The sequence below is a fragment of the Melanerpes formicivorus genome, unplaced genomic scaffold (genome assembly GCF_026170545.1).
Source record: "Melanerpes formicivorus ecotype bairdi unplaced genomic scaffold, bMelFor1.0.p_v2 SCAF_23, whole genome shotgun sequence".
Taxonomy (NCBI): Eukaryota; Metazoa; Chordata; class Aves; order Piciformes; family Picidae; genus Melanerpes; species Melanerpes formicivorus.
The window spans coordinates 12,163,609-12,186,358 of NW_027142375.1; the positions used below are offsets into that span (position 1 = coordinate 12,163,609).

Consider the following 22,750-nt stretch of genomic DNA (forward strand, 5'->3'; position numbering starts at 1 on the left):
TTATTCAGGTTTTTAGGTGTCATAAACATTAGTGAAACTAGAAAGTCAAAATCCAGAAAGTATAAGCATATTCCTTTCCACTGTTTTTACATCTAAAGTAAATGGCTAAAATATATTTACGTATATTGTCCACTTCAAGAAAGAAAAGTTGCCCCACAGTGAATTCTATTCAGTTTTAGGTTGCTGACATATCTGTTTGGTGTTGTTACTAAGACTTTAGTGAGTTTTTCAGTACAAGTAGCTTCACATCAAACTGTGCTATATCCTCATTTGCCCATTAAGAACACTTAACATCTTTTCTAGCCTGCTTGTTAGGCATTCCATCTTGATACTCCAAATCCTCTTGCTTCACAGTTCTGGAATGCTCTCCTGGTGGACATCAGATCCTGCAGAGCCCATACCGAAGTGTTGATTTTGATTCATCCCACCTCCAGCAGTCAGCTATTCAGGATTTAATATGTGACCATTCCCTAGCCCCAGGATGGTATCGCTTTATGATTTTTGATAAGCCTGCTGAGATGCCGACCAAGTGTGTGGAGGTATTGTAACAACTCATTTGATTGTGAGAAATACATGTTGTTTTCTTAGGATAGGGATAAAAAACCCCAAACAATTATGGAGACTGTGTGGAGGACTATGGAGTACTCCTTCTGTATAACTATTTGAGTATATTAAAATGTGTGTGGCAGTTTAGGCTGGGTGCCTCTTCTTGCCGCCACCCAAGTTATGCCTCTGGTCTCCCAAGGGTCCAGTCCAGTAGGCGGACACAGGAAATAGAGTATTTCATACCCATAATGTCCTGCGCCCTATAAATCCAGCTGCAAAGTCTTCCTCTTCCCTCCCTCTCTGCTCCTGTGGGAGATGCTCCCTATCGGGTAACAGTGGGGATTTATCTCAAGGCCTCTAAGGCCTTGCTAGGAGGCCTGCCAGGAAGCGGGGCGGGGGGAGGGGAGGAGGGACATTCTCAGACCTTAGCCGGCCTGAGACTAGCCTAGCAGTGGGCATGGAAGAAAGAGCCCTGGGGGTTTTGGGTATAACCCTCAGGTGGGGAGAAGGGAAGTACTGGGAGGTTTTTGGGTGTGCACAGGGGACTCTGTACGCTTTGGGTTTCTTTTGTCACTATGCTTGTAGCTTTCTGTAAAACACTTACTGCTTTTCCATTTAAACTTGCCATCACTTCTACAATCTATTTGTTTCAGTGTCATTCTTTTGCCTCTCCCAAGGGCAAGAAAGGACCTGCCTGGCCTCAAACCAGGACAATGTGTTAAGTGGACAGTTAAGTCTTAAACATTGAAAATTTTACACTGAATGGGCAATAGCAGAGGATGATAAATTACATCCTTTTAGGGCACTTAAACTGTCATTTGTAGTCGCTGCTAAGGAAGACTTTTCTCAGTGGCAGTCTAGCGGGGATACCATGTTGTAAAGCAGCCACTGTGTGATGGTCAGTCTCTTAGGAGAGCCATGTGAAAGCAGTGTGAAGACTTGCAGCCACATCAATCCAGTAATTGTGGGGCTTTTAAAGTGATCGTGCTAGAGAGAAGGGATTACTCCTAAAATGACTTGAACTAACAGAGCTAACTGAAGATTAGTTGCCTTGTCATCTGCAAGTCCCCTAAGACTCAAGGATTACTTGGAATATTTTCTACTTTACACTTGGAATGCTTTATTTTTGAGTGTACTAACAGCTCTATAGTTGTTACATCTAAGGAGATATATTTCCCTACTTTTAAACATTACCTTGTGTAAGAAAAAATAATATTAAAATGTCATTAGAATATGTGATGTTCCTAATGAATTGAAATTCCCTGACCATAGGTTTGTTGGGGTTTTTTTAAAGAAGGAAAGCCCAACAATGAAGCATTTTAAAGGAATAGAAAGCAGCTTAAAGATACTAATAAAATTATAAAAGAGGGAGCATTCTAAACTCACATTTTCATTTTATTTTGAATTAAATATTTACAGCAGCATAAAGACATCAAAGTATCTTTATTGTGCAGCTGACTCAAGGACTCAGAGGGCTGTGTTACAGAGGCTGCTGTTATTCAGGCTTTGATACTGCAAAAACCCAGCAAAAACTACCATTACGGAAGGACTTTTTTTTTTTCCAGTTAGATTTAATACAAACAGATAATTAACTAGTTGTATTTTATCAAAATGCATACTTTTGTGCAAAGAATTAGCATGATAAATGAGAGGAAAAGACCAATGTATTTTTCAGAACACTTGCAAAATACCTGCTCAGATCACTTAGGAAAGTTTTACGAATCTGAGGGAGCTGGGGCTGCTCAGCCTGGAGAGGAGGAGACTCAGGGGTGACCTTATTGATCTCTACAACTACCTGAAGGGAGGTTGTAGACAGGCAGATGTTGGTCTCTTCTCCCAGGCAGCCAGCACCAGAACAAGAGGACACAGTCTCAGGCTGCGCCAGGGGAGGTTTAGGTTGGGTGTTAGGAAGAAGTTCTATACAGAGAGAGTGATTGCCCATTGGAATGGGCTGCCTGGGGAGGTGGTGGAGTCACCATCACTGGAGGTGTTCAGGAGGAGACTTGATGGGGTGCTTGGTGCCATGGGTTAGTTGTTTAGGTGGGTTGGATTGGTTGATGGGTTGGACGCGATGATCTTGAAGGTCTCTTCCAACCTGGTTTATTCTATTCTATTCCTATTCTACTCTAAATATATGGTAAAAATGGGCTAACATCCTTGCACAGAGGAGTCCAGATAATGAAAGCTGGAATGAGGTTGATTTAAAACTTACTCAGCAAGTTAGATTTATGCTTTGGCAGCTGCTTCTTTGCATCTGTTGACAAACTCAAGACATTTATTTTGAAATCTCAAAGTCAAAACATTAAAATCAAACTGAAATGGGTGTCTTGTTTGAGAAGCTTCTTCCTTCCTTTCCCTTTAGGAGAATTTTTATTATAGCTATATTTAATCCTTGTCAAAGATTTAGACTGTGTAAAACAGTCCATCCCATTTCTGTCTGCTTCTCATTAATTCTGTCTGATGGATTGATGATGGGCTCAGATATTCTAGAGTAAGAAAGGTGTACTTTCAAGATGACTAATTGCTCAATGAGTCTGCAGTCATCTTTAGACCAAGAGGTCTAAAGACAAGATTATCCAAGACCTGAGGTGATGTATGAAGCAGAGGTTCTCAAAATCTCAATTTCAGATTTACAGGTTTCATGTGAATACTTTTCAGATGCTGGCTTTAATACACTGTGTCCTCCTCCTTGGTGTTCCTTTAGTTCGATTTCTGCAGCATGAAAGGCAGCAGGTGGTCTTTAACTCCTTCTGGTAGCCCATGAGCCAGATTCTTCTTTGTGTCCTTTTCTCAGGATTCACACACACACACACACACACACACACACACACACTCACACACTCACACGCACGCACGGTAAACTCTTGTGTCTGTTCAATTGGCCTAAAGCTTTGGTTGCTAAGATTGTTACTGCTGTTAAGTTGTGACCTGCATGGAAGCTTCCTTGACCTGAAAACCTCACATAGCCACAGTGGAGAGGGGTGAAGTAGACTATTACACAAGCACACTTATCACTCCCTGAGGAAAATCATGGAACAAGGCTTTTGTTTGCAAGAGGGGGATAACAGCCCTCTGAAGTCACCTGTTGAATTAGCATCTGATCCACAGACCTTGAATCCCAGTGCTTTGTAAATGCCAGAGGATTTAGGGTCGCTGCATAGTCATTGTGTTTGTTACAGGGTTTCCTAAGGGTGGGGAGTTGAAAGACAGGGCTTTGATGTATTACATTTTTGGCTAGAGCTGCAAGTCATAGCATTAGGTCCTGCAAGACCTTGCATCAGCTGGCTAGGTCTCAGAAGAAATCCCAGTTAGCTGAGGCTTTGGTCCATTGCAAAGGGCAGATAAAACACATCAACTTTAGGGCCTTTAGCTGACATTCAGTGTATGCATGCTCTACCCTGGTTTTGCTGTGCTCTGGCAGGGTAAACACAGTCAGTTACTGTAGATTTGTAGCTTGTGTAGAGTAACTCTCTAAATTGTAACATAACTGTTAGCTTTTCTGGGCAGAACTTTCAGATGTGGCTCCCTTCAGGCACTAAATTATAGTTAGGCTTTAGAAACACAAATTCATTAGACTCAGGTAAAGACTTAAGTCTCTTTTGGTATCCAGCCTTGAGGAGGAAAGTATGCAAGTCTTCAATTGTCTTGTCTAAACTTTACTAAAAGCTCTTGCAGAAAATTAATTGGATACATATGTACCTCTCATTAAAGCAAAGCAGCAGTTTGATACAGCAATAACCATTTTCTGATGTTTTTCTCTGGTGCTGAAGATGAATCACTGTGGGACTCAAGCCCCTGTCTGGTTGTCTCTGAGAGAGTCAGAATCCATGCCTCGACCTGGTGAGATCAAACAGTTAACAGCTTGTGCTACATGGCAGTTTTTCTTCAGCACTTCAAAAGACTGCTGTCTCTTCCGAATCCCTGTCACTGTGAGGAACTGTGGAGATTTCTTTGTTTACTTACTGCAGCCCACCCAAGGATGCATGGGGTATTGTGCAGAAGGTGAGAAAAGCCATGCTTTATTCAGCTGAGTGTGTGTGTTCAGGAGTAAGTGTGTTTCTCTGGTATTTGTTTGAGCTGAAATGTCTGAAAGTCATTATACATGCTAAGATTTCTTCCAATCCTTACTTTTAATATTGACATGACGGAAAAATTATTTGGTATGGTAAGGTGGGTTCATACTACCCCTCATATTTAGCACTCAGGTATTGTTCAAAGCCTGGAAACTTTAACAATTGGCAATTTTCATATAATGAGATGGGGATGTAAGACACATCTACAAGTAAAAATTCAGAATACCTACAATGGTGCTTTTATTTACCCATTATTGAATGTGCATAGAATTACCTGTCAGAGTAAATTTTGTGTAAGAACTTGAGCAAAATGTATTTAATGTTTAGCATTGTCAGGAATATTTTGTATTTACTTTGGATGGTGGCTCATGAAGAGGAAAGGATATAAAAATCATAGGTGGCGAGCTAGCAAATTTGTAGTGCCTCAAAACAAAGGCAAGAAAATTAACTCTGGTTTGGCTGTGCTGAGTACTGTAAATCTGAAACCCATTTTGAGTTTATAAGCCCTCTTTCAAGATGATGTTTTCATGTGAAGTGTATTGTGCTCTTGGGCTGCTTTTTCTATCTAATTTTCTATGTATTCTGTGTTTCCTCTTTAACATTTATAAATTCTGCAAATTTTCAGTCTCTCCACATGCTGAGGAATTCACTAGAGAGTGAAACATCAAAATCTGCTTTTCATTCTTTTTTGGTGAATTGTTTTCAGTGTTGCTGCTGCCCTTCTGGACTTAGTTTGAGTAGAGTGACTAATCTCTTTCTACTCTTCACACTGATATTTTCAAGTTTAATCAAAGATCCACTTTCAAAGTGGATTGAAAGTACCAAACAATAGCAGTGCACAAGTACTGTTCTTAGGCCCCTCTAGGAAAGATTATTTTTTTCCAAAGTAGATCTGCATTGAATTTGGCTCTCCAGGGTTACAGTTAATGAATAAGCATTCAAATATGGATTTGAGGAGGCAAAATAGATATTCAGCAGAATAGTTTTGTGCCTTGTGTTCACTAACTATCTTTAAGTGTTGGTTTTTACTGCACATCTGCAGTAAAAGATGTGGAGGTGGTAGGATGTCCCATACCCTTCCTTCTAGGTGTCACCAATCTACTTGTGATCTTCAGCACAGGGCTTTGTGCTGACCACTACCATTAATGTAGATGGATTGGGCTACAAGACTGCTTCTTTCTGCCAATTTACACTTCAATTAGTGTCTGGTGATATTTGGTGTATTTTTAACATAGGGCACTATTACCAGAGCATTGCTACATGTGTACACTCTGCATGTGTGTGAATATACAATTTAGGAACAAGTTGTTTCAGATGCAAAACCACACCTGTGATCCTGAGGGAATAGAAATTCAAGCATTTGTGGCAGGAATTATTTTGTTTTGATTTTCTGTGCATCTATGACCCAATAATGTCAACATTTAGTGATGTTATGTCTTGAATAAAATCCTTTTCACTTTATCAACAGTATTGCTCTGTTTATTGCAAAATGAGCAGTTCGGAGGCAATTTCAGACTTCGAATTACAAAAGAACTTTCTCAGCAATAGTGTTCAAAGTACCAACATTACTTTAAATAATTCTGATTTACTTTTATTCTTTGGGAGTCAAATACAAGATTAGTCTACAAATCATGCTGTTGCTTATTCTGTTCCTTTTTACACAGACCTTTTTTCTTCCACCTACCCACCCCTTTCTTTGTAAGTAAAGAATATATTCTTCTGTCAGGCAAATTCTTTTGCATGTTGCTGCCTCCTGTCTAGTAATATAGCTAATTGTATTTTATTCCCTTGTTTTTCATTATTTCCACCCTCTTCAGCATCTTCCTATTGACTGAAATATAATCAGAGTTTTTTTTCCCCCCTCTTAGTAATTAATAAAAGCAACATACACACTTCCCTGATTCTCTGAGCAGTTATGTAACACTTCCACATATGAATAAAGGTAAATGTTATTAGTGTGTTGATTGGTAAAATATATGTCAGTGTTCATTTCATCTGATACTGGTTTTGCATAGAACAAAAAGCACAAACCACGCTTCTGTTTGACTAGGTAACCTGGCTCCTTCATCTTCTTCACCTATGTCACCACCACTGCCAGTCATTCCTGAAGTTGTAGCCGAGTTGGTCAAAGGCAGCATTTACCTAAGGTGTACCTTTGGTATTCCTTTTGCAAACAGCTCAATTGGATTCATTGTAACTTGGTCAAGACTTTCTTCTGAAGGTATCAAAGAAGAACTGAAACATGAAACAACATTTCATATGTTCTCACTTCTAGAACTAGACGGGATAAACATCAGACTTGGAGACAGAGTATGTTAAAGCACAATTATAATATCTTTTTATCTTTGTAAATATGACTCAGTAGACACTAACAGTTGTTAGAGATGGAGTTCCAGCACCTTGCTGCGTACTGCCTGTAGTTGTTTATACCAACAGTGCCTATATGAATGTGGAAATACCACAGAATGTATCAGTAATTATCACTGACATTAAGATTTTGTGACAATACAGTATAGTGTACCTCCAGGAGATAAATTTGTATTTCAGTTGAATCTTCTCCACCCTCTACTGTGATTTTGCTTGATACTGTAAATTAAGAGGATTTTTGGATGCCACTGCATCTGAGTTAGAAGCTAGAGACTGCAAGAAGCTTTATTCTTCATTCATTAGATAGATTTATTTTCTCTGAATTGATAATGAGCTGCTGTTTGGTGGCTTTGTCTCTAGGATCAGATTTAAATGGTTTAATCTCCACCATCAAAAGCATTGGAAGTACTTGTGTTACGTTCTGTGGTAGCAGAATCAAGGCCTATGCTCTCATGGTAACTTTGAGAAGCTTAAGCATTGGAAAATCAAAAAGCTTTCTGCTTGTATGTACCATAATACAGGTTATTTTTCCCTGGCTAAAATTAACCCCCAAAAAACATGTGGTTGGTGTGCATGTGTATTCAAGAGAAAACCAGGTGCTTGCAGGGCTTAGGAACAGCAACAGGGATGGCTAATCCTCAAAAATCCTATGGGTACTTAGTGAATAGTTGCCTGACAGTGCTAGCTCATTGACAGTCAAAAGGAAAGGCACAGTCATAAAGTATCTGCTGCTGCTGCAAAGCCTTAGCTCTCTCAAGATCTGAAGTACTGAATGTGTAGTCAATCTCCAAAGGGATGCAGCAAAATGAACAAAAGATGCAAAACCACAGTTTCTGGTAGCATGGAAATGGTTCAGTGGAGTGAAATTGCAGTAAATTCTTCATTTTGAAAAGATTATCCAGACACTAGGAAAAAAGTACAATGAGGAGAAGGAGAGGGTGGTTGTTTTGCATAATCTGAGATCTAGTAGGCTCTCAGTAAAATTAAAAGGCAAAAAAAGAAAGGTGAAACAGACAAAAAGAAACTAATAACATGTAATATAGCACAGAGTCATGGGATGCAGAGATGCTCCAGAAGGAGTTTAGGTCCACAGAGACTTAAGTCCCTGTTAAACATGATTTGTATGAAGCCTTTGGATCAAGAAGCCTTTGCACCACTGATGGAGCATGCAAGGGAAAGGTCTTAGGATGCTTGAGCAGTTTCTATGTTTTTGTTAAGCAGCACCACTGTCAGTTGGTAACTTCTGGTGCAGATAAATTGTTATTCCAGTTGCATCTTCTCCATTCTCTACTGTAATTTTGCTTGATACTGTAAACTAAGAGGATTTTTGGATGCAACTGTATCTGAGTGAAAGGCTGTAAGAGTCAGAGATTGCAAGAAGCTGTATTCTACATTCATTAGATAGATTTGTTTTCTCTGAATCAATAATTGGCTGCTGCATGATTAATCCATCAAACTGATTCATGATGCCTGGGTTTTGTCTTCATGTGACCACTTCATACAAGAAATACCTTCTATTATGCTTGTTTTGCCCAACAGGTCTATTGTAGCAGTGCTGCTTTCTTCATGGAGAAGCCTGATATACAAAGTTCTTCTGTGGAAAGCAAGGAATTTTTTGCTGGTATTAAGGTACTTTTGGAAGGAGGCCATGTTTTACTTTATCAGAGGAAGAATCTGGGTATTGCTGCAACAGTCAGAGCTCTGACAAGAAGGCACTCAAGATACGTTAATTGTGAACTAGCAGAGCATGTTTGCTGTAGTGAACTTATACTAGTTAAAAAGCAGAAGAGTCAAAGTTGCTTCTCTGCTCCCCATATACTCATGGTGAAGGAAGGCTGAATCAGGGGCTCACATGTAACAAATGCCTTGGTTTCCAGTAGCTAGAGTCTGTGCTGAAGTTTTATGTGTAAACTAGGAGGGCTGCAGCACAGAGCTGAGCCCCACTATGCTGTTGTCCATTATATTTACCTGCTGCTGCCTTTTCTAGCATGATTTTGGCTTCTGCCAACAGGTTCTCCTAGCATGCCACCAGGGCCTCTTCCCAGCTGGCTGTGAGGGTAAGGGTTAGGGTGAGGCAAACCTGTTCTGGGCTCAGGGAGGGAAGATGGGACATGAAGAGCAACAAGGCTGGTGATGGCTTTGGAGGGCATGTCATACTAGGAGCGGCTGAGGGAACTGAGGCTGTTTAATCTGGTGAAGAAAAAGCTAAAGGGAGTTCTTGTTGCTCTCTACAGCTACTTGAAAGGAGGTTTGAGTGAGGCTGATCTTCTCCCAAGCAGCTAGTGATAGGACAAGAGGAAATGGGTTTAAGTTGTTCCAGGAGAAGTTTATATTGGCTATTAGGAAAAATGTCTCCTGAGAGAGTGGTGAGGCATTGGAACAGGCTGCCTAGGGAGGTGGGGGAGTATTCATCCCTGGAGGTGTGCAAGAAGCTGTAGATGTAGCACCTCAGAATACAGTTTAGTGGTCATGGTAGTTGGGTTGCAGTTGGACTTAATTATCTTAAAGGACAGTGCTGTAGTTTACTCACAAAGCTTGCATTTTAAGTACAATTTCTTCTGTGCCAGATCCATCCAGAAACAAGTGATATAGCAGAAGATGGGAAGGAATACAGACTGGCAATAGAAAGTAGCATTCCTATTCCTTGTCCTGAGTTTAGGCAGCTTGAAAGTGACTGCAAGATCTCAGTAACATTAAATACTGTTGATGATGGTAAGTATTATCCTGATTTTTGTTGCCTTTTATGTTTAATGTGTTTTTATAAATAGTCTCCCTCCTTGGATAAATACTTTAATACCTCCTATAATGGTGAAATGAAACATTCACAGTCTGTATACACAGCTGATGAAAGTATGGAAGAATGTGTCTGTAATCCATTACTTGTTGAAGTTAGCAGGTGCTTTTGGCAGCCAGATTCTGTAATTTGGATAGACAGAACATCATAATACTTGCAAAGTTTGTAATCCAGTTCTTTTTGTTGCCCTGTTGTTTTGCAAGTATTATCTGTGCATTTGGGAAGTTCTCATCAGAAGAGGAGGCTCAGGGCAGACCTTATCGCTGTCTACAACTACCTGAAGGGAGGTTGTAGCCAGGTGGGGGCTGGTCTCTTCTCCCAGGCAACCACCAAGAGAACAAGAGGACACAGTCTCAAGCTGCACCAGGGGAGGTTTAGGCTGGATGTTATTACTTAAAAGGAAACTCTACAGGAAGTGGAGAGAAGGACAGGTAGAACAGGGGGTATATAAGGAAGCTGCCCGAGCAGCAAGAGTCCTGGTTAGGAAAGCCAAAGCAGAGTTTGAATTGAATCTAGCCAGGGAGATTAAAGGGAACACTAAGAACTTCTACAGGTATATTAATGGGAAGAAGAAGACTAGGGAAGGTGTGGGCCCCCTCAGAAAGGAAAATGGTGACATGGTCACAAGTGATGAGGAAAAGGCTGAGGTACTTAATAACTTCTTTACCTCAGTCTTCACTGCAAGGGCCTCTAGCCACACTCCTGATGTTATGGAAGACAATGCCAGGGACGGGGAGGAAGAGCTGCCCATTGTAAGTGCAGATCAGGTTCGTGATCATCTGAAGAACCTGAAAGTGTTCAAGTCCATGGGACCCGACAGGATACACCCATGGGTACTGAGAGAACTGGCAGATGAGGTTGCTAAACCCCTCTCTATTATATTTCAAAAGTCATGGCAATCTGGTCAAGTCCCCACAGACTGGAAAAGGGGAAACATTGCCCCCATCTTCAAAAAGGGCAAGAAGGAGGAACCAGGGAACTACAGGCCAGTCAGTCTCACCTCTGTGCCTGGAAAGATCATGGAGCAGATCCTCCTGGAGTCACTACTCACTCAGAAGAATAGTGAAGAGGTGATTGGGAACAGTCAGCATGGCTTTGCCAAGGGCAAATCCTGCCTGACCAACCTGGTTGCCTTCTATGAGCAGGTGACAAAATTAATAGATGAGGGGCGAGCAACTGATGTCATTTACCTGGACCTGAGCAAAGCCTTCAACACTGTCCCACACCACATCCTGGTCTCCAAACTGGTGACACATGGGTTTGATGGGTGGACCACTAGATGGATAAGGAACTAGCTTGATGGCCGCACCCAGAGAGTGGCTGTCAATGGGTCCATGTCCCAGTGGAGGCCAGTGACAAGTGGAGTCCCTCAGGGATCAGTCCTGGGACCTATCTTATTCAACATCTTTGTGGGGGACATGGACAGTGGCATTGAGTGCACCCTCAGCAAGTTTGCTGATGACACCAAGCTGTGTGGTGCAGCAGACACGCTGGAGGGAAGGGAGGCCATCCAGAGGGACCTTGACAGGCTGGAGAGGTGGGCACAGGCCAACCTCATGAAGTTCAATAAGAGCAAGTGCAGGGTCCTGCATCTGGGTCAAGGCAATCCCAGGCACAAATCCAGGCTGGGCAGTGACTGGCTGGAAAGCAGCCCTGAGGAGAGAGACTTGGGGGTGCTGGTGGACAAAAAGCTCAACATGAGCTCTCAGTGTGCACTTGCAGCCCGCAAAGCCAATCAGATCCTGGGCTGCATCAGGAGAAGTGTGGCTAGCAGGTCGAGGGAGGTGATTCTCCCCCTCTACTCAGCCCTGGTGAGACCCCACCTGGAGTACTGTGTCCAGTTCTGGAGCCCCTATTACAAGAGGGATACGGATGTGCTGGAATGTGTCCAGAGAAGGGCCATGAGGATGATCAGAGGGCTGGAGCACCTCTCCTATGAGGACAGACTGAAGGAGTTGGGGCTGTTCAGTCTGGAGAAGAGAAGGCTCCGAGGTGACCTCATTGTGGCCTTCCAGTATCTGAAGGGGGCCTACAGGAAGGCTGGGGAAGGACTTCTCAGGACCTCAGGTAGTGATAGGACTAGGGGGAATGGAATGAAGCTGGAGGTGGGGAGATTCAGGCTGGATGTGAGGAGGAGGTTCTTCACCATGAGAGTGGTGAAACTGTGGAATGGGTTGTCCAGGGAGGTGTTCGAGGCCCCGTCCCTGGAGGTGTTTAAGAGCAGGCTGGATGAGGCTCTGGCCAACCTGATCTAGTGTGGGGTGTCCCTGCCCATGGCAGGGGGGTTGGAACTAGATGATCCTTGTGGTCCCTTCCAACCCTGAATGATACTATGATACTATGATAAGAAATTCTTCATAGAGAGAGTGATTGGCCTTTGGAATGTGCTGCCCAGGGAGGTGGTGGGGTCACCATCATTGGAGGTCTTTGGAGGAAACTTGATAGGGTGCTTGGTTGCATGTTTTAGTTGATTAGATGGTGTTGGATCATGGTTGGACGTGATGATCTCAAAGGTCTCTTTCAACCTGGTCTGGTCTATTCTATTCTATTCTATTCTATTCTATTCTATTCTATTCTATTCTATTCTACTGCTATTAGTGTTTTCTGTGGCACTTTCTCAAGCATACGTTCTGTGAACCCCAGGAGGATCTTTGCCTGTGCAGACAACATTAGGAAGCCTATCATGATTTTACTTTGTCTGTCAAACTGGAAAATTTAAAAACTGGTTTCTTGGCTGTGTATGAAGATGTAGAGAGGGGGTTTGCATGACAAAACTTAAGAAAAAATGCATAATTATTTTAATTGATGGAACTATTGGTAAATACATTAGTATCTTTATAAACAGTATAGGAATTATTTAGAGGAGAACTCACTAATGATGTGTTTTTATTAAAACAGGTAAGGAGCAGTTAGGCTTAAACCTGGCTCTTTCTTCTTGTCGTGTGGATCTTCTCCAGAAACCCTGCAACAATGGAATCTGTAGTCGAGCTGTAATTTATTTCACTGCTGTGACAGACTTTGTGCAGGATGGAGACAGAATTACCAGAATTGCAGCTGAACCTATATCCAGTGAGAATTTCCTGTGGAATGGCTACGTTCCAGAAAGCACACAGGTTGAAAATCTTTATGTTGAACTCTCTAAACTGGCCACAAATGTGGCCGATGCTAATGTCTGTTTCGGCTGTGACTTGCTGACTGACACCAAGGTTTCTAAGTGGTCAGTTTTCCATTGTTTTATTTTCTCTGACAGGGTGCATTTTCATTTTAGTTATTTTTACATATTACTACTGATAGAACTACTCTGATTCAAAGTAGAATACATTCTTTAGAATGCAAACCAGTATCATAAGGTAAATGATGTGCCTGAGTCTGTTTATTTCCTAATCTGACATAGTTTTCTATGTGCTGCTTTGTTTTGAAGATAACAGTGAAAGATCTACCTACTGCCTACTGCTACTCATTTACGGACCCTCATATAATTACATTTGATGGAAGGTAATTAACTGGACTTCTGCTCTTAATTTTTATTCTGTTGGAATTTTTTGTGTGTGTGGTTTGTTTTTCTTTTGAGGAAGTGCTATTTTAACCTTGCTTCAGGGAAGAGATGGCTAACCCTAAGGAAAAAAAAAAGAAAGAAATCGCTATTTATGATTTTCATCTTAAATGATTTCCAGATCTTGGGAAATTAAGCACTACCCAACTCCATTTTCATAAAGCAGACATCTTTAAAAGTATGCAGCTTTCTAAATCACTTTGTCAAGGCTACTTGTGCAATTTTCAGCAGCTGTCCCCACATACACACTACTGTGCCTCTTACTAGTCTTGATGCATAGGTGTATACCTGTAGAAACAAACAGGCCCTCCAGTTCCCCGTCTTAAGCACTGTTAAAATGGTCGTCAAAGAATGGCAGTAGCTTCATGGTTATGTTTCTCTTCACAGCCATTCCCCACATATACTCTACTAATGATCCTTCTTTTATTCCATATTGTTCTGCTGTAAAACAGCTTTAATTTTTATTTTCTTCTTGACTTAGAGCTGTACAGAGGTAGGTATGATGGTGTTTGTTCCGAACAAAGTTGTGTGTTGGTTTGTGTGGCAAACTGTTTGGGTTTTCTGATGCAGGAAAATGAGATGCAGTATCAAAGTTCACCAAGTTGCTGACATGGGGTGATAGAGTTCTTTTAAACCAAAGTGATATCACACACTATTCTTTTGATTTCCAGGCTCTATGACAATTTTAAAACAGGAACATTTGTTCTCTATAAGAGTACGTCCCGAGATTTTGAAGTTCATGTTCGCCAGTGGGACTGTGGAAGCTTTCACTACCCAGCATCCTGTAACTGTGGCTTCGTTGCCAAAGAAGGAAGTGATATAATTGCATTTGACATGTGCAGTGGTCAGCTACACGAGTCACAGCCACACTTATCTGTAATAAATAGAGATACAACAGGAAGCAATGTCAGAATCACTGAATCCTACCTGGGGAGAAAAGTAACAGTAAGTAGTAAATAATTGCTTGCGGATGTAGTAGTTGTCTCAGCAATTATTTTTACTACACAACACACTTCAGAACTGAAACATGTTTTATTTTCTGGAATTAAGCAGTAGAATTAAGTTTATTTTACATTTCTAGTCCTCTTGGCAGTGTTGGGCTTGTAAGTGAAGGATATCATCCTCAAAACCAAGAAATGTGTCAATCTGCATACCCTTCTGGAACCTTATTGTCAGTCACAACCCTTGTGTGGAAGGTGCAGTTTACAGTTTCAATAGGCACTTAGCAGCCCTGATGTTCTAAAATAAGGTCTCTGTGCACCCTTTTGCTCATTATATATAGGAAGGCTGTGCAGGCAAGTAATTAAGTATGCCAAATAACATCCGCAGAATTAGAAGTGTAGATGGTTTCTCTAGAGAATGTGGTCCTCAGATAGAACATTCATGTTTGCTTTTATAATTTCCTTTAACTTTCCTTCTGTAGACAGAATCGATGTAGGACTCCAATGAACTTCAAATGAAGCAGAAAATAAAAATGAAGCCTTCAACTACTCTTTAATCACTGTTGGTCTGAAAGGCAAGCCAAATAAACAGATATGCCTTTTCAATTTCAATTTGGCTATTGGCATAAGACTGTTTAAAATATTTAACTTTTATCTGAAACACTTCATCAGAAGACCTCAGATATAAGGTATTAAAATGACATTAGGCAAATGAGAAATTAAAGGCACTGAGGATACAGAAAAATTAAGTGACTTGCTCAGGTTTGTACAGCAACTTCATAATAGAAGCAGCATTTAAACTTGCAGTGGATTTTTTTTCTTGAGACTTCTAATACATCTTTCAAGAGATTGTTCATTTGCTTTAAATTAAAAACTAAATCCTTGAGACTATCATAGATTCAATAAGGTTGGAAAAGACTTCAAAGATAAGTCCAACCTGTGACCCAACACCTCATGACTACTAAACCATGGCACCAAGTGCCACGTCCAATCCCCTTTTGAAACACCTCCAGGGAAGGTGACTCCACCACCTCCCTGGGCAGCCCATTCCAATGGCTATCAACTCTCTGTGAAGAACTTTCTCCTCACCTCCAGCCTAAACTTCCCCTGGCGTAGCTTGAGACTGTGTCCTCTTGTTATCTTCCTTTGGTAAATCCAATTTGAATGTGTGTGATACTGCATTATTGTCCTTTGTGCATTTGTAATTTCCCAGAAGATATGCTTCATGTCCTTGTCTGTGACTATTCTGAGCTATCTACAACATTTAGGATCAGCTTTGCAGGTAGAAAGGGACTCTCTATTAAATTACTGACAGAAAAGAAAGTTGAGACAGCTGCTGCCAAAGATTTTAACCACCTTACCCGAATCAGTCCTTTCCATGTGCTGGAATGTGAAGAGTGAGCAGCCCAGCTGGTCTTTGATATCTCTGGTTTTACAGTCTGTGACCTTCCACAATATAGCTACTAATGATAGACTAAGTTGGACCTATGTGCACCATCCAGCTGCCTGCTAAGGTGGAGATGTGTAAGGGTATCACAAGAAGAAGTAATGGCTGTTGTCTGATCTAGATTAGTTAGAGCAAGAATTTAATGGACTCTCTTTAGAAGCATGGCCCTTTCCAATAGTTTCTTGCTATACATGGTTTTATTATGCAAAATAAAAGTCATGCTTCTCATGGTGATATCATCAATCTCTCTGTAGGTTTTGTTTTCTTCTGGAGCTTTTGTTCGTGCTGATGTGAGCGAATGGGGAATGAGCTTAACACTTAGGGCACCCAGTTCAGATTACAGACATACAGTGGGACTCTGTGGCACCTTTGATGGAAGTGCAGAGAATGACTATCACACTGCAAGCGGACTGGAAATTCCAAACCAAGCTTCTTCTTTTATCGAAGAATGGAGGTAACAAGCTACTTCTGTTTCAATCAAATGTCACAATTTTTGGTTCAACCTTTCCTTCACACACTTAAAATATTGTAAAAATAATAATAATAAACATAAACAATACATTAAAAAATAACAGTCAGGTAATAAAACAATAAATAAAAACATACTAAATAATAATTAAACAACAATTCAATATAATAAGTTAACTTTTTAGATGCCTAAGTCTTTTAAGTTAATGTTAGAATGTCATCCTTATATTCCATAATTAATTTCAGAGGAAATTGAAAGTGAAGTGCCAAAGTAGTGTTTGAGTTGTGTGATGTAAGATTATTTTGAGCAGATTTTGAACCAAGTAGCAAGAGAATATCCACTCTTCTTGGTTTTTCCTATTATAAGGTACTGACATGGTTTTGTGATTTAACTGGTCTTTCATTGCAGCTGTATGTTATGATTAATTCTTTACTGAACCAATTAAAATTCCATGTTTTTCTTTCTTCTCCAGAATTGCACCAGGAGACAGCTTGTTTGACAAGACGCCTGCTTCTTTAACACCTTCTAGAAAAATTGTCTTCTGTGACTGCGTGCTTGAGGATGATGGGTTATATCCATCGGTGAACAAACCAGAGACAGTATCTCAGTCAGAACTTCCTCTGTCTTGTAAAGAAAGTGGAAGTGGTAGATTTCTCTCTTTGATACCAGGGCTGGATGTCACTGCTGAGTATCTGGGTCCTGTTGATTTTCTCAGAGGCTTAAAGAAACGCTCATCTGCACATGAAATGGATTCAGTTACACTTCTACAGAGGGAGGGTAGTCAAACCAAACTTCAGAAAACATCACTAGGAAACACAAGTGTCTTTGCAGCCTCAGTGGAAAATGCTGATGTAGAAAGAGAAGGAACTTCAAGCTCAGACATTAAAAGGAATCTTCACGACAGCAGTGCTCTTCCCAAAAGTCAGTCTGTTACAAGTAGGGGGAAGCGCCAAAATTACTATGAATACCATCCTGTATTTCTATTCCAAAGTCTTAGCCAAACAGACTTAGAGGGATATAGTTATTTTTTCCCAGAGGACCATGCCACTGACACAGACCAAAAGTTCCTTCCTTCTTGGCCCACACCTTCTGGCCTCACCGAGTCTAGTGCTTTGTTACTGTGCCAGCAGGCAATAGCTAATTCCAGCATAGGAAGATCTTGTGGTGGCCTTCTTGGGCAGCGACTAGAGGATGCAATCGACATGTGTGTTAAGGATTTGCTACTGAAAGATGACCTCAGCTGGGCAGAAGCTTCCTTAGCTCTTCTAGAAAATGAATGTGAAAAAAGAGTTTTAGAAGAAATAAATTACAACCAACAGGAACTTGAAGGGTCAGTTGAGAGCCTACTTACTGCATTGAAGTGTCCCAGTCTCTGCAGTGGTAATGGGGCATGTACAGAATGGGGGTGTATATGTTTTCAAGGCTACAGCTCGTATGACTGCAGCATCTTATCTGGTAAGTGGGGGAAAATAAATGATAATTACTTAAATACTGTTTTCAGTGTTTGTGCAACATATATATAGCTTCCTTTATCTTCTACTTTTGTACTCTGACAAGGGCTCCCTATGGCGGTCCTCTTTGTTAGCCAGCAATTTAGTTTCAGTTTAATACAGCCGTAATTGCTTTCTATTCAGCCTTTTTGTTTCCAAAGGGCAAAACATGGCCTCAGTTTGTAGTATGTCAGATTTTAAAAATTTACTGCTCTGAGTTTACAATCCAGAGTATTGCCCCAAGAGATTAGCAATGTTTCCACATGCTGTCTTCTTCAGGGATGATCCGCCGCATCCATTCATTCCCTAAGTTTCTATACTCCATGTGATACTGAACTGTAAGTGGGATGTTTTTGATGATGTTACATCTCCGTAAGCTAGATGTGGTGGAAGCAAAATTGATGGTGAATAAGAAAATATAGCAAATAGAGATGGGTGGGTGGTATGTTTTGTTCTGTTTGTTTTGGGGTTTTATTCATGTTGTTTCTGTAAATACATTCACTAAAAATTATTTAAGCAGGTACACTAGAAAATAGGAAAAGAACTGCAAAAAGCCAAAGCCCTTTCAAAACAAACCCTGTTAAAATTTGGGTTTGTAATGGTGCTTTTTTTTCAGTGACCTTTTTAAAAGCAAATGAAGAAAGAGGTGAGAGAATAATAATGAGTAAAAAAGTGTTTTACATCTCTTGGAAGTCAAATAAATTGGTTTTGCTTGATAAAAAATATTTTTTGAGTGTTGTAGTCCTTGTCATTTCCTTAAAAAAACTCCCACCTGTGATGTTTTGGCTTAGTCTTTAAACAAAAAATTCCTATTATAAATTATTGCATAGCTACAACCTTTGCAGTTCCTATTACTAGGGTTTGAGCTTCATTTAAATTGTATTCTGTAAGTGTGATGTAAAGAACCATAGATGAGAAAGCAAAACACATGTCCACGAGTGCTTGTTTTCAGCTTAATATTTTATCTGTTTGATAATGTTCTGGTTCCAAGAAAAGGCAAAAGCTTAGCTTTCAGTTTCATTTTAATGAAAAAAAAATGTTTCTGTGGATGCCTTTCTTTATCTGGCTCCAGATTTTGTTGTTGATGCCGTTTTCTTAGTTGGATAGAGAGCTAAACCTACAGCTTAATGTAAATGCATATGAAGGAGTCAATATACTGACATTGGTTGTCTAATCTCTGCTTTGAAGACCAGTTTCCAGAAATCACAGAGCTGGAGAACGCTGGGCTGTGTGATATCCGACGGTATGACTGCACATCAGTGAGAGCTTTTGGACATGGCTTCAGGGAGTCACTGAATCTGAAATGTGAAATTATCAAATTACAGGTAAGTCTCCCTCAGTAGTGAAAATTACATATTAAATTTCTCAGAGAACAAGGGGAAAAAATGTCATTACTGTCTGTACTACCCAGTGCTTTAGCAGAAGCTAAAAAGCAAAAGCACTCAGTGCTTTACAACAGACACTCCAGTCTTTGCAAGATGGCCATTTCCTCTGTGATAAGAAAAATTCAAAACATAATGGAAATGTTCAGCAGCCAAGAGCAGCTATCCATCAGAAAGGGGCAAGGGCAGCCATGTTAGTAACCACCAGTACCTTGTTGTTCATTTTCCTAAGTGCTTGTGGAGAGGAGAAGTACCACTTCTGTGAAAAAGGACTACAAGGTTAAAGACATTACTAGAATTCTGTCTCAAATCTAATGCTTGAAATAGCCCTATTATAAAGAGAAAAAATCTGTTACAAAAGAGAAAAGGGGTTTTGATCTGTTGTCCATTTTCTGGGGGTAGTGTACCAATGGCTACGTAGTGATACGTGTCAGCTCCATACCTCAGGTTCGAACAGGGGATTAGAAGTATTACACAGTAAACTAAGAGGAATCTATATGCAGAAACAGTTGTTACTCAGACCTAAAATTGGCTCAAGCAAAATTTACAAGCAGTTCACAACTGTTAGCCTGGGATAAACAATAGGCAATTACAAGTTTTTATGTCATGTTTGGCATGAAAAAAGCTTCAAAGTAAAACTGAATTTCACCAATGTGATGATGGCAGTGCTGGGGAGATGGCAGAAGGGGAACCTTTCAATGGGAAAGTTTTGTTCTTGAGGCACAGAAGTTTTCTTTAGCTAGTCCCGTCAGGTGCCAAAATTATTTTGACAGGTTGAGCAATGTTGGATATAGATTCTCTGAAACATAACATGTATCCACTCATCTGCGAGTTAGCTTGAAATGATAAAGCTGAGAGTAAGTTCACACTCCATTAGGTTAAAAGACTTCAAGACCAAGCTCATAGTGAGCCAGTTATTGGGGAGTTCACTTATCACAGTTTGAAATGTCTTGGTTTTAACTCATGGCAAGATATTCTGCTATAGCACTCTTTGTCATGGTGCATTTCATTTCCAGCTACAAAATCTTTTTACTTACTCACTTTTATTGATGATCTTCTAACTGGCAAGAGCCAGGTTAGAAAATGAGCACTGCTGCTGTTATCTGTAGTTGAGGAGAAGGCTGAAAATTTTTTCCCTGAAAACACATTTGGGTTTTTGTGTTTTGTTTAGTTAGTTTAATTGTTAGGCGGGAGTAAAAGTGACTATGCAAATGTCAGTGGATTTGAAAGAGTGTAGAACTCCACGTGTCTTGAGATCAAATTTAAGTGATCAGAATTTCATAGAAGAGACATTTTGGCAGAACTGAGAGCTTATAAACACTGAATTTTTAAAAATTTGGTTTGTATTTTCCCTTTTGGAAGGTTAAATCCATTGTGCATCTGCTGTCCTGCCATGCTAGGAAAGATGTGGGGGACATAATGCTGTAAGAGGTGATTGTCAGAGAATTCTGTATTGTAATACCTCACAGATGCAGGCCCACTGCGCATCTCTTGATAGAGCTTTGGGGAGGACATTGCCAAGGAATCTATGATTACACAGATCCAGAATTTACTAATATTTGTATGAAAGGTGAAAATATGTGTAACTTCTCCAAAATGAAAATACTGGTTTAGTTCCTCCTTATTTACCTTGAACTACAGAAGCAAGTTTTTCTGTGAACCTAATGAGTTAGAGTGCTAATAGATTTGAAGGGGATTTAATTGATTTTTTTTTCCCTCCTGAAGAAATTATTTAAACTTGACTCCAGCAAATAACATAAGTGCATCTCCTAGAGTGCATCTCCTATCAGGACTGGGACTGAATAAATGTCTTGCTTGGCTGCAGTGACTAGAAAATGTGCTAGCTCAGTAAAGTCTAGTCAAGCTCAAAATTATTTTGATCTTGCTCTGTTCTTGATTCTTAGTTTGTCTGGATTCTTCCTCCCATCTTGATTTTGAGTATGTTTATTCCTGTTTCCACATCAGTACTTCAGTCAGATACTATTAACATCCCTATTCTATTACCTTGAATTCTCAGGATAGATCCTTCCATGCCTTGTCCTTGCTGTGGTTTAGAAGTAAAGTCTGCAGGTTTAATGTTGTATTCTGCTGGTGTGTGAAAGGACTTAATGGCTAACTGCCAATATTCCCCCAGCACCCAGAGTGATACCTGAGCCCTGCCAAAAACCTCATTTGGTCCTTTGACTAAAGCTTGTTCTCTCATGGGAGCAGAGATGGAGATGGATAGAGGCACTTACACATCAGATCAGTGCTCTTAGAGGATCACCCGCTGCTTGACCCTCCCATTACTCTCCAAATGGAGGAACTGTTTGGCCTTGGCAATGCAGTTGCCAACAGACCATGTGGCAGGAAAGATTTCTCTGCCTTTTCTTCCACAGTAGCAGGCTTAGCTAGAAATTTATGTGTGCAAATAATGGCATTTAATATTTCCCACTGAATTCTAACCCAGAGACATTAGACTTACTCAAACATTGTGCAAAACATGTTTTCTTTTCTCTGATAGAAATAATTTCATAATGTGTATTACTGAAAAACAGATTTTTCTGTCTTATCACATAGTATAGTGACAGACAATGGATTCCTGGAGAACCTCTAACTGTGCCAGCTGTCTTTCAAAATACCAGAACTGTTGACTGCCAGTTGCCAACTGATGACCAGCAGTCTGATGTCATGGATCTGGTTGATGATAAACCCATTGCCAGATGGCAAATAAAGGTACTTGCAGAAATTTCAAATATTCACTGTTAAGATGAAAACAGATTGCACAGCTATTATCCTTTTGAAAATGGTACTAAAGATGGACCTCAACTTGCTTAACTTGGGGTCTCAGTTTCATCACCTAAGTTTAAGTGTTGGGTGCCATTCAAGAGTGCTCTCTTGCAAGGTGACCGGTAGGTATGACCTAGGACCTACAGATACATACATTATTCAGGAGTGGAAGTTAGACACCAGGTAGTTACCCTGAAGCATTTCAAATGACATGACAATCATTTATGGGGAAACTGAGTTGAGCCCAGACTACGTGGGCCAATCCCTGTGTGAGGTAAATATTTGAGCACTATCTCTCTATTTAGAATCGTAGAATCTATGATTCTATGAATCCCTGTGTGAGGTAAATATTTGAGCACTCTCTCTCTCTACCCTTAAGTAGACACCTATAATGTATTTGGTCGAATATTTGCCTAGACTTATTGGCAGGATTGATTAGATTTCTGATGACTGTCACAAGAGTTGAAGCAGCTAATTGTAGATGTCTATTAATGAGCTGAAGCTCATGCTGGCAGCCCACACTAGTGATAAATTGATACCTGTATGGGTTAATCTATCCTAACTGTACATCTTTGCAGATTTCTAATGATGGATTCATTTATAGCAACTCTAAAACAATGATATTATATGATGGAGCCTGTCAGATGTGTGAGCCACTAGAATCTGGGTTATGTACGTTAAAGGTATGTATTTCATTCCTTTATCTGTTTATTATGAAAATACACATCTTTCCAGGCAGAAAACAACACAGAAAGATCAGCAGAATGTTGCTGTTCTTGCTTCCAACAGGGATTTTCCATGCATTAAAAAAAAAAAACCAAAAAGAAGCTGGAATGAGGCAATTTTACATTAAAAAAAGTCAAACTAAAAGCACTTCACATAATTACCAAATAAAACCAAACATGCTGTCAGCTCTTTA

At 40.3% G+C, this 22,750-nt stretch overlaps 1 protein-coding gene across 1 annotated transcript in view; it reads left to right on the forward strand.

The window, feature by feature from the left end:
* The first annotated feature begins 384 nt into the window (after positions 1 to 384).
* VWDE (von Willebrand factor D and EGF domains) overlaps positions 385 to 22,750 on the forward strand; it is a 38,618-nt gene continuing 16,252 nt past the window's right edge. The window contains 14 exon segments of the mRNA XM_068152519.1: positions 385 to 539; positions 4,317 to 4,548; positions 5,925 to 5,949; positions 6,635 to 6,929; positions 8,526 to 8,615; positions 9,554 to 9,698; positions 12,679 to 12,893; positions 13,202 to 13,275; positions 14,005 to 14,278; positions 15,976 to 16,175; positions 16,663 to 17,645; positions 18,869 to 19,005; positions 21,622 to 21,777; positions 22,410 to 22,514. Of these exon segments, the coding sequence (XP_068008620.1) occupies positions 495 to 539; positions 4,317 to 4,548; positions 5,925 to 5,949; positions 6,635 to 6,929; positions 8,526 to 8,615; positions 9,554 to 9,698; positions 12,679 to 12,893; positions 13,202 to 13,275; positions 14,005 to 14,278; positions 15,976 to 16,175; positions 16,663 to 17,645; positions 18,869 to 19,005; positions 21,622 to 21,777; positions 22,410 to 22,514 (2,976 nt within the window). The 5' untranslated portion in view covers positions 385 to 494.